We start from the raw sequence: 12,440 nt of genomic DNA, 5'->3' as shown, positions 1-12,440 counted from the left end.
TTCTGGGGGACTTTCCTACTTTATTACTCTGACTGGAAAGAAAAAGGGGCATTATTTCTGTCTCCTTAGCTTCTTTCTTTTTAGTTTTCCAGTTTTACTTTGGTCTATATGCTGGAATAACTGCATATAAATATGTCTGTCTGATTTAGACATACTCTATGTACTTTAAAACTTGCTGCCAGGGACAGCTGCTTGTGAAAGAAGTCCTGGGCAGTCCTAAAACAGGATGTCATTGTCTTCTCTCAATACCAGGGGCAGACAGACCCATTCTCTGGAACCCAAGACCATTTAAGTTTAAACCCGTGCTCATCAGTTACTAACTATATGGCCTCGAGCAAGTTGCCTAACCACTCTGTGCCGCTGGTTTCTTGCCTGTAACAAAGAAATACTGAAACTAATAGCCATCTCTTAGCGTCACTATGGGGATTCAGTGAATTAATATATTTTAAATGCTTAGAACAGAAGAAGGGGCATGACTAGCCCTTAGTACATGCTCCATAAATATTAGCTTTTACTCTTGTTGTAATGTTATGACTTTGGAGATATTTCTGTCATTTTCTGTGGTGACATTATTAAGAGATGGGTTTACCCATCTTCCCCAGATAGTGTAATAATAAAGTGTTTGCTATTATTTTTATATCTTTTTATATTTTTTATAGTTTAAAAGTGTAAACCCTGCAGTGTAGTAAGCATGATTGCCATCTCCAGTTTCCAGATTAGGAAACTGAGGATCAGGAAGGATAAGTGACTGCCAGTAAGAGGCAGAATTAGGAACCGAGTTTATGCCTCTGCCCTCGAGGACTCTGCACTGCCCACTTCTGGAGTAAGTTATTTTCTTTGGTGCCCCACTCCTTAGTCCCAGTCTCCCCACAGGTTGTATCCTTACCCTAGGTCAGGGTTTTTTAACCTGAGCACTATTTATAATTTGGGCCAGATAATTCTTTGTTTCTTTGGGGGGGGGCAGGTGGCTGTCCTCTGCATTGTAAGATACTTTCTAGCATCCCTGGCCTCCAGCTATTATATGCCAGTGGCAGCCCCCAATTGTAAAAGCCAAAAATGTCTCCAGATATTGTAAAATGTCCCTTGAGGGGCAAAACTGGTGCTGGTTGAGAAGCCCTGCCTTAGATTAAGGAAGGTGGAAGGGAAGTGTGTTTGGGTGGAGGAAGGGAGGAGGTGAAGATGGAGGCTTATTATTTATTGAGCACTTACTGTGTGCCAGGCAAATTGCAAATATTGTCTCCCTTTTACCAGCAGGAATTTGGGGATTATCTGCATTTTCAGGAAGGAAACACTAGGGCTCAGAGAAAACCCTATGACCATTAAATTAGTACGTGCCAGAAGAGGGATTCCAATTCAGGTCCACCTGGCAGCAAAGCACATGAACTTCCCATCACCTCCTCCACACAATTTTCTTTCTTTTTAGGAACCAAGAAAACCCACACAGTGAGGATTAAATTAGCTCCAAAGTTATATTGAGGCTGTTCATATGGTACATACCTGTAAAAAACAAAATAGAAAAACTTCTTTGCAGCAAACTTGTAACTGAGTAAGCAGAGCATTATTTTATTGAGAAAGTGGGTTTTGGCTAAATTCTAATGTCATCAATCATACTTGAACTACTTCAGATCTGAGAGGAGTCTGCAAGGCACGTGACAAAGCATAATTTCATTGTTGTCTTCCAAGTATCTCCCCATTACTTTTCTGTAAGGCCGTTACCAACATGGTTTTCATATTTTACAATACATAAGCAAAGAACGTGTATCTGGAATTATAGACACGTCAGTGATTCTGTCTTAATCTACCTTGTATGCAGGAAATTTGATCAGATAAAAGAATCTCAATTATTAGTGCGATGATTGCTTTGTAAAAAATTATCGGAATCCTGATAAGAAGTGGAATACTCTGGTTTCTCTCTTCAGATCGAATAAATCTTTTGCTTTTTACTAAAGTAGAATATGGAGCTGAGTCATTTGGTGTCCAAGATAAACTCTTCAGGGGACCTTAATATTGCGAAGCAATTAGCTTCGTCTACACGTGACTCTGGAGACCTGTTCCAGCGTTTGTTCACTTAATGCAGTTCCATTTCTGATGCCTCACAGTTCAGATCATTAATAAGCAGTTAGGTGTGTCGGCCTGTTAAGTGATTTTAAGGATGAATTTATTTGAACCCTGTCATAAGCTACCTTAGTGTGTCCTAGAAAATAGTGACATAAAGTATTGCCTGTTTAAACCATCACACAAAACAATCTATGAGATAATTTTTGAATATGTTTCTCGAAGCAAGAAGGCATATTATAAAAATGAATTGTTGGTGTTGAACATGTCAAGGGCCCTTATGAAAATATGACAGCACTTCCCATGGTAAAAGTCAATCCCAGGAATAATTTCTCCTGCTGGCCGTGAGCCCAGACAGGTGTAGCTACAACACAGAGTGATTAGTGGGTCCTGTGCCTTGCTCTCTTCCTAAGTCCCATACTATCTTGTCAAATTTAACTGTATCTTGAATAAAATTGGTGTTTGGAAAATGATAACCATGAATTAAAGAGTTACAAAGTTCTGCAGTTCTCAAATTTGAGTAAGTAGGCCTGACCAGACAAAACCCTGTGACCTTTCTGGCTAGAAAATAAATGGAGATAGAAAATGAGAAGTTAAAAAGCTAGAGGGTTTAGTGAAATAAGAGTAACACATATTAAGTCATCTAAATCTCATTTGTAAAGGCTAAAAGCATTGTTGTGTTTTTAAATTTTGTAATTCTGAGTTCTTATTCCCTCTCCTCCCCAGGATTTTGGGGAGGAGTAAATGAGTTCATATCTATTAAGGACTTAGCACAGCCCCTGACACATAGTAAGTGCTCAGTAAATAGTAATTACTATTAGTTCAGGTTCTTCCGGTGCAACTTTGAACCCAGTGCCAACTAAAAGCCACTGCCAAAATTCCGTGGGAGAGAAGGCGGCTTCTGGTTTATGGTGAGCATAAACACACCCAGCCTGAAGATCTTAATGTATTAAGTACTTAACAAGGTGAAGTATTTAGTAAGGACCTGTGCGAGGGGGAAACTGACAGGGTTCCCAAGCCAAATTGACTCAGCAACTGTTTGAGATTACAGGAAGCTTAGGACAAGACATTTTTATGTTAGGGTGTCTCAAACGTTAATGTGCATAAAAATTACCAGGGGATTTTGTTAAAATGCCTATTCTGATTCCACATTTCTGAGCTGGGGCCGAGATTTTGTGTTTTAACAAGTTCCTAAGTGATGCTGATGCTGCTGGTTTGAAAAGCAAGGCTTTTTCTTTAAAAACTCAAAAATCAAAGTCTTTCCCCTAGCTCCTCCTTTTGTCCCCTGCCTATGCTGGGCACCTGTTGCATGTGTGGTCAGAATAGCAGGGTTTCTCATAACCCAGCTCCAGCCCTCGGCCAGCATCCCGGGTGACCCGGGCAAACACACACTTCTTCAGGGTCACGGGCAGGTTACTGAGTCAAGACTGCCAAAGCCCCACTATGATGTTTTCCTTCACTCCCCACCCGCCTCCCTCCCTTGCCTGCCCCAAACCCGGCACTGATCTTGGAGTGGCTTAATCATAACAAAGCCAGCAGCCGAGTGAGGCAAGACAATTTTAAAGCAAAGTTTTTCTTGTTTGTCAGTTACTTAATTTCAGAATGAGATTCGCAGATTTGCAAAACCCATGTGTGTGGAAACAAACTGCTTCTCCTCAAAGACGATTAAAAGCAGATCCCTTCTGGAAGAGGCGACATAAAAATTAAGTAAGCCACACCCCCACCCCCCAAAAAACCGCTTGGAGGCATGTAAATTACATTTAATAAAATGTCTACACCCGTGCTCACAAACGCATGCGCACATGCAGGCAGCGGAGGGTCTGGTTCTAATTACTTGTACTTTAGTTGAACTTTGTCGTTTCCTTTGACTTTCTCCCTAATGTATGTGAGCTGTAGGCTTTGCAATCCTGCAGTGAATCCACAGAAAAAGAGGGAAAAAATCCAGATCGGCTTCCTTTGGTGCCAACAAAAATGAAGAACTGAATGTTTTGAACAAATGCAACACTTTGCTATTCTCCCTTAATTAGCTGAAATTACTCCCTCCCACAGGGGACCAGAGCTCTGGGCTCAAAATTCCCCCGGGGCCATGCAGGAAATGTCTTTTGCTTTACAACTCCTTTTTCTTTTAAGGCTCAGCTGCCCAGAGAGTGCATTAAAATACTGTCTTAATCATGGAAGGTTCTAGTAAAAAGGCTGGTCTTTCATAATACATGATGCCTGCCTGCCTCTAATCAGGCCCAACATAAAATCCTGAAATCTGTCAACATGGTTTAGCCAGCCGTAAATTAGCTCTCCCAAAGAAAAAAAAAGTATACTGAGCTCTCTTAAAAATGTTATCTGCTACTTAATCTAACCTTTAGAAAAATGCCAAGCATGTAAGGAATTGTGAAGGGAGCTATTGTTGGAGACTTTCTGTGTGTTTAAATGACACTCAGGTGTGTTGTAACAACAAGGACATTTATACTATGTTTTCTCAGGTGAGTTAAATTCTTAAGTGCCCAGTCCTCCTAACAGGCAGCAACGTCAATTTTTTTTTTTTGCTTTTATTTTGGGAATGAATCCACCCCCCAGAGTTGTGGCAGTGTTTAAGACAGCTGTGTCCGTGGGAGCGCTGGTATTCTGCTTTTGTACCATCCCAGTCAGTGGAGATTTTGTTTAGCTTTGTTTTTGTTTTGTCTGCAAACAACCTCTGAGTTTGAAGTCCATTTAGAGCCGTGCTTCTCAAAATGCCGTTTGTGGACTCGTGCGGGTTCCCGAACTGCCTGTTGCCAGTCCACAGTGAAAAAAGTGCCGACATGGAGAGAAAGTATTTTGAAACTTGTGCAGCAGCTGGACGGAGTAATTTTATGTATGTTAAATCTAATTTTTTTTTTAAGTTGGAACTCATGCTTTGGCCAGCTTTGTTTTTCCATCATTCCTTTTTGATCCAGATTCATTTTTATTGAATTGTACCAATCCATGAGGATTTGGGGGGCAGAGGAGACTAAGAAATGATTCTTCATCATTGATGGTTTGAAAACCACTTATTTAAAGCAAATTCCTGGCTCCCTACCCCCAAGAATCCTGCTGCTAGTCTGGACTTTGAGGAGCATTGATTTAAGGGCAAATGAGTCCCATGACTAATTTTACAAGGAAGGTGACTCTAGCTTTGTTTTCCTTAGTGACAATCATCCGTAGGTTGTGGGAGTGGAAAGGTTTAAAATATGGGCGAGAAGCTCCGGACAGTGCAGGTTTGTTCTCATTTTCCTTAAGGGTCCGTGTCTCCAATCATGTGTGAGCAGCTCAGAGAAGCCCTTTCAGCATTGCTGATGCTGACTCTGCTCTGGGCGGGGGCCACAGAGCCCAGCATCCGTCTCACCCGGGGAGCAGAAGTTCCTCTGACTTGGCCGTTCCCTGACGAAGCGAGGCAGCCCATCTGGTTAGCAGTCTGGATGCCACATTGGAGGCTGCTGCTTCTTGGGCATTCAGTCACCACACAGAACTGAGTAAGTCAATAAGTAAGCAAGGATATAAATAAAAGCAGGAGACAAAAAGCAGATCCGAATTATTCCTCAAAGACTGCTTCCCCAAACTGAAATCACATCAGGATGGCTGCATTGTCGTTGTTTTATTGAATGACACAAGCCTCTTTTCCCCCTGGGAAGTCTAAAAACTGCTTTTTTGGCCTGCCTGAGATCGCTGAATGAGCTAATACAGAACACATTGTCTGCTGAGCCGGCAGAGTTTTCGAGCAAAAATTTTATCATTCCATAGACTGATTGTGCTTGCCTGGAATAAGGAACAAAATGTTTGAGGCCTCTCAAGGGCATTTGATGAATCTAACTCTAATTTAAAGGGACTAATAGATTATTGATTTAAGTAGGATGACAGTGAACAGATCAATGGCCGAGCACTCTGTATCTACCTTAAATACCAAATATGACCAGTGAAAGGGGAGCCATGGGCTGCTCCCCTCCCTTGTTTCGCACTGTCTTTATTGGGGGGTGAGGACAAAAAGGGGAGAGGAGCTCTAATAAATTTTGCCAAAGTATGTTTTTGCTACGTTACCAGAAAGGCAAGAGATTGCATTAAGTACAAATCTTTTATATTGATGCCATATCCTGGTTGTAATTCTAGAACTTGTCTTGGCATGTTTGCCTGAGGCTAGCTTTGGCAATCTGACTGACTACATACAACACTGAAATTTTCTTTTCTACCTTGCTTTGTTCACAATGTTATAGGCCACAGAGAGGAAATAAAGGACAACAGACTGTCCATTTTGAGGGTGATATTTTAATATATAGTTAAATACTTAATTCTTTACTACCAGGGGGAAAATTCTTCCAAAATGATTATTTTTAGTCATACCTAAGACTTTTCTATTTCTGTGCATGTGGAATTCATTTATTGCATTTGTAGCATTCAAATTATAAAACACAATAGAAAGAACTAATTCATCCTTCAAAACACAGTCCAGACACCTCTCTCAGGAGCCTCCCTTGATTTCTCCTGGGCTGAATAAGACCTGTAATTCTCTCTGTCATCATAGTCTATCACTGGTTCCCAAACTGCTTCAATTTGGATTTATCTGGGAATATTTTTTAAAAACAGGAATTTTTGTTTTCCTTTCCCAGAAATTCTGGAATAACAGGTCTGGGTTACAACTTGGGCATTAGGATGTTTGAAAGCTCCCCAGGTAGTTCTAATGTGCAGCCAAGTTTGAGAACCACTATTGTCATATTCTAATTGTTGGTTTATTCTCTATTAGGCCAGATTTTTCAAGGATAAGGGATTATACCAGACACTGTCTATAGCATATGTTATAGTCACTCAGTAAAATAAATGATTAAACACATGAACAGTCTGAGAATCCATGGTACTAATATAGGAAAGTTCATAGAATTACTGGTGAAATCACCACAGCCTTAATAAAAGTTTAGGGCTCTCACTATTGATTGCTCACAATAGAACACGTTTATTTGTGGCAACTGTTCAGGAAAAGCCTTCTGGATTGATTTATTCGTTATAAATGACTCTCATCCATAGAAAAAAGCTTTTACCAACCTTTGTAGAATGTTTTGGGATTTTTTTAACATCCAATAGGCCTCCCCCTCTTGGTGTGCTTTGCCCCAAGCTTTTTGGATATTAAATTACGCACAATCCTGTTTCCTTTCTTTAGGAGGATGAAATGCTGGACTCCCTTCAGTGCGTGTATTTGAAGTGGCATATTTATGGAAATTACCACCCACTTTTGAAATTCAGGGCATAGCTCTGACAGCTGAATCCAGCCCTAACAGAATTCTATTTACAACTTTCCTAGACAAGCCAGATTAGCTGTTCTACACGAGCAAGCAGAACATGAAAATACACACACCCCACCTTGCTTCTGTGAAGAACATAATGCAAGATTGATCCTAGTGGCAATGACATGGCACTGTCAGTTGTTGAAACGCATAGGTGAAAGTAGAAGCACACAAATCACACCAACTGAAAAGATTTGGGAGGCATATAGAGAAAGGCTTACTTATTTATGTTGATGTTAGGAGTGTAAACTGAGACAGCCTTTCTAGAAGTCAAATTATCAACGTGAATTAAAAACCAATAATATTTTTAAAATAACATACCTATTGAACTAATAATTACACCTCAAGAATTTATAAGGAAATAGAGATGTGCTGAGATTAGCTACAAAGATGTTCATCACAATGGAATGTTTTATGGGAAAAATATTTATTGACAAGGAAATAAATGCATGACATCCTAAGTTGGACAAAGTCCCAAAGAATCCCAGTATAATTCCACTTTCGTAAACAAACAAAACCAAAACATTTGTATACATAGGAAAAAAGTCTGGAAAGTTACATAGCAAGGTGATGACGGTGGATTTCTGAGTCAAAAGATTGTTGGTGATTTTGTGCGTGTGTGTATGTGTGTGTTTTCTTCAGTTTTAACAAAGAGTGATACATTATTTTATAATTTTAACAAGTAGTTTTTCTTGTTAATTTGCTTTCAGTGAAGCTGATTAGCTCAGTAAGAGAAATGCTTTTGCATTTACAGCTTGATAACTAATAAACCTTAGTGACATCTCAGATGCCAACCCGTCTATAAAACACTTGCCACCATCGTGCCAAGTTATTCAGAATGAGGGTTTCCTATTTGCCACAAGAAATAATGCACTCAAGATTGATGTGTTCATCCCAGATACCTCAGTTCCAAATAGTAAAGACTGTAATAGATTTATCTACTAGGATCTGCACTACTCTAATGAATTCATTCCAAGATTCTTCTGAATTATGAAAATACTATAATTATAGTTGATTCTGTTCCAAAGGGCTAATTAATTACTTTTCTGAGGAAGCAAATGAGTATAAGAGAGCTATTTGATTTTTAATTTTATCATTTAACAACTTAGAGGGGCACTTAGTGCTTGGAATGAGGAAGAAAATGGAAAAGGAAAAAGTTCATACATTAATTTAACAAATATTTATTGATTACCTGCTATGTTCCGGGACCTTGTTTAGTCCTGGAGCACAGGTGGAAACAAGGCAGGTAAGTTTCTTAGCCTCATGGAACCTAATATTCAGAGTGTGTGTGTGGTGGGGGGGTGGCAAATATAGAATATAAAATTGTGCATAAATAAACTTTTAGAATTTGGATACAAGTTAGGGTTTTATAGGAATATAATAAAGTAATGGGATACAGTGACCAGGAGTGGGAAGGGGCATTTTAATTAGAGGAGTCAACTCTGAGGAGGTAACATTTACATCTGAGATCTAAGAGATGAAAAATAACCAGATATGTGAAGGTCTGAGAATTTCTGAGGAAGGAAAAATGTTTAGTGTAATAGCCTTAAGTTGATGTGAGAACTTGGCCCTTTCAAAAGACAGAAGAGAAGCCAATTATTTAGAACTCAATCAGTGAGGGGAATCATTGAATACAATGATACTGCTAAGGGGCCATGGAGTGAAAAGCCTTGTGGAACATAGTGAGGAGTTTGACTTTGACCTGATTGGTGACTGTTGGAGGGCTTTAGATAGGCAAGTGCAGGAGATTGATTTTAGCTTTTGAATAATTGACTGCTTGTTTGAAGAGTGGACCCTAGGTAGGAAGAGTAGGCATGAAGAGAGCAATGAAGAGGCCATTGCAGTAGTTAAGGTGAGAGATGATGGCAGACCACCAACCTGGTGCGGTAGCCGGATAGTGATATGGGATTAACGGCTGGGGTAGAGTTGACCTGCTCTGCTAGAAGTTTGTTTATAGGATAATCCAGTCAGTATAATATCTAATCTGAGCAATTATAGCAGTGGAGTGGCCAGAAATGTTATACTCTGGAAATTATACTGTATATTGTAAAGTAATTTGGTGACAAGATTCTGGAACATTATTTAACCACCTTTAATCACCTTCTTCCCAGTTTCCATCATATTTTATGAGCATTTTTTGCTGTGATAGGAGTAAGGCCAGTTCTTGCTTTGTCTTTGAACAAAACCCTAGAGAATAGGTGTGGAAGAACACTCTGGTGGTATATTTTGTGAATTCCATTTCCTGTGGAATTTGGGTAGTTGGATAATGAAACAGGAATCATGTATTTTTAAGTATAAAATAAACAGCAGCATGACTTAGAAGTGAAGTGCACCACTCTATGCCATCGTGAGTTGTGTCACTCACTGCTTCTCAGACATTAATTGCACATGCAGTCAGTGGGGGTTTTTGTCAAAATACAGATTCTGATTCCATGGGCCTGAGCTGGGGCCTGATACTATGTTGTCTAGTACGCTCTGAAGTAAGGCTGATGCTGACGGTCGAAGCAGCAGTCTCTCTGAGGAGCACAGGTCTTACCAATATTGTTATCAATGAAGATCAGTTATGGCCAGTCATGCTAAAGGCCCTACCCATATACTTCCTTGTTGAATGACAGTGTTGGGCATTTTCTTCATTTTTTCTAAGGAAATTGACTTTTGGTTGAGTAAGCAGCAGATTCAAACAAGTCATTTGAGACTCTACATGAATCAGAAGCTCGGGCAGATAGAAGAGCAGAAAGAGCCTGGGGTTTGCAGTACGAAGAGCTGAATTGGCCTCTTGGCTCTACCTTTGCCCTGTTGGTCTTAGACAAGTCACTTCCCTCCTCTGAATTTCTGTGTGTCTTGAGGGTAAGATGGTGATAAAAACCATCCCCCTCGCAGTGCTATGGTGAACTTCAAATGTGAGAGACATATGAGATTGCTTTCTAAACTCTAGAACACCACGTCAATGTCAGTATCACCACTGCTGTGGCTGCAGTGATAACTTTTTATGGGGTTATCCCGCCTAGTGTTATTGCTGAATTTGGGGCAGGGACAAGTGCATTTACTGATGAAAAAAAAATGAACTGAAATACATTTTCTCTTTTTTCTTCCCCTGCCCCATCCCATTGTAGCAATTGAAACCCAGAGCACCAGCTCTGAGGAACTTGTCCCGAGCCCTCCGTCTCCACTTCCTCCCCCTCGAGTGTACAAACCCTGCTTCGTCTGCCAGGACAAATCATCGGGGTACCACTATGGGGTCAGCGCCTGTGAGGGATGTAAGGTGAGTACTCACACCTCTGTGCCTAATGAGCCCTTCTGCTCCATGTACTCTCTGGAGGTGACCTACTCAGCTCTAGAAATGGGCTGGGTCTGTAACGTCGCCTCCAATCAGTGCATGGGTTCAACTGTGTTTAATGGTTTTCATTACTTCTTTATCTCTCTTTAGCTTAAAATTCAGAAACTTCTGCAAGTGACTGACTGGGGCCAAAGGTTCTAAGACCCTTAAAATACCCCCGCATGATAGTTCTTTTCAAATGATAAGAACCTATTGGAGGAATCTTGAAAAGCATCATCCTGTTTCTCTTTAGAACATGCTGTCTGGTGTCTGCAGTTTTATTTTATTTTTAAATATGAGTGACAGTCCACTGAATCAACTTGCAGAGAGTCCAAGTTTGAAATTGGGATTTATGTCCTGGCTGTTTTCTCAGCCCTGTGGCCTTTGAATTACGGTTTGATTTTCAGCCTGTAGAGACTTGCTACTGTATGTGTATCATAAATTCAACGGAGCTGGATTTAAAATTCCTACCTACAGAGTACTGGAGGCTGAACATGTGTCAGAGAGTATATGGCTGCTTTGAATCAAGCTAGACAATTGTTATCAAGTCTAACAGGCTTAATCGACTGAAAGAGCTTCTTATTTTTTTTTAAAGAGACAAAAGAAACAAAGAATGACTTCATAGGCAAATTCAACTCATCCATAAAAATTTCTCAAAGGAACTATGGCTGTCTTGAGCTAGCCCTTCCCTAGATATATAATTTCTTTAAGTCCTCTCTGGATGGTTGTTCAGATCTGTTGTTTATATATCTAAATTACATGATTCATTTGTAATTATTCACATGTTGGAATAATATTACAGGTGCTCTATGGAATTTTATATCTGGCTTATCAGAGTTAGCACTTACTGTGTGTATTGATTAGGCACTGTTGTGTAACAGATTATCCTAAACCTTAATGGCTTAAGACAACAGCTCTTTATTTAGCGTATGATTCTGTGGATCAGCAATTTAGGCCACACTCATCTGCATAGTTCATCTGGACTAAGCTATGCTCCACCATGTGTCTCTGATCAGCTGCAGGTTAGCTAGTTGGTTCTGCTTCGGGGGGTGCTGGCTGTTGGCTAGGCAGCCTCAGCTCTCCTCCATTTGGTCCCTCATTCCCACCAGGCTGGCCTTGGCTTATTCACAGAGGCAGGGTTCCAGAAGAGAGAACAGAAGCACACAAGGGTTCCAGAGGCCTTGGCTCAGAATCAGCCCACTGTCACTTTTGCTACACTCTATCGACCAAAGCAAGTCATAAGTGTAGCCTAAAGTCAGTAGGCAGGAACATAAACTCAACTTCTTAATGGGAGGAGCTTCAAAGTCACATTATAAGGGGTATGGATGTAGGGGAAGGAAAATGGGGGACATTTTTGCATTCAGACTACCAAATTGCATATCTAATTGCATATGAACGTAAAGTGGGTAGAGATCCTAGCTGCATTGCCCGGCACCTCACACAGTCTGGCGTGTCGCGGGCACTTAAAGATGGAGATTCTACAAATGCATAAATGTCACTCAGCTCCTCAAAGTAATTTTATGAGATTTCTGTTCTTTTCAAATTATTTAAATAAACATGTTTATTATGGTTTATTACTATTCTAAATAAGGTAAGGCCAGTTTGGGGAAATTCATTAAAGACTTAGGAACATCTGTCTGCCTCTGGGATTGTTCTGGTTATTTTAAAGGAATTCTCTTTCCTTCAGTAGTTTCTGACATGGTAGTCAGGAAAGTTATATGGGCAACCAGTTGGCAGCTGGCTAGAAAGTGAAACATTTGTGCATCTAATTATTGCTTTATTCTTGG

The 12,440-nt window shown here is 40.2% G+C and overlaps 1 protein-coding gene across 2 annotated transcripts in view; it reads left to right on the top strand.

Moving 5' to 3' along the window:
• RARB (retinoic acid receptor beta) overlaps nucleotides 1–12,440 on the top strand; it is a 159,952-nt gene that overhangs the window by 17,002 nt on the left and 130,510 nt on the right. For both annotated transcript variants that reach the window (XM_045537873.1, XM_045537878.1), the window contains exon 2: nucleotides 10,451–10,599. In XM_045537873.1, the coding sequence (XP_045393829.1) occupies nucleotides 10,451–10,599 (149 nt within the window). The remainder of the gene's footprint in view (nucleotides 1–10,450; nucleotides 10,600–12,440) is intronic.

This window comes from Lemur catta, chromosome 1, assembly GCF_020740605.2.
Source record: "Lemur catta isolate mLemCat1 chromosome 1, mLemCat1.pri, whole genome shotgun sequence".
Lineage (NCBI taxonomy): Eukaryota > Metazoa > Chordata > Mammalia > Primates > Lemuridae > Lemur > Lemur catta.
The sequence above is the reverse complement of the archived record's forward strand: the minus strand, read 5'-3'. Positions and strand labels throughout refer to the sequence as shown.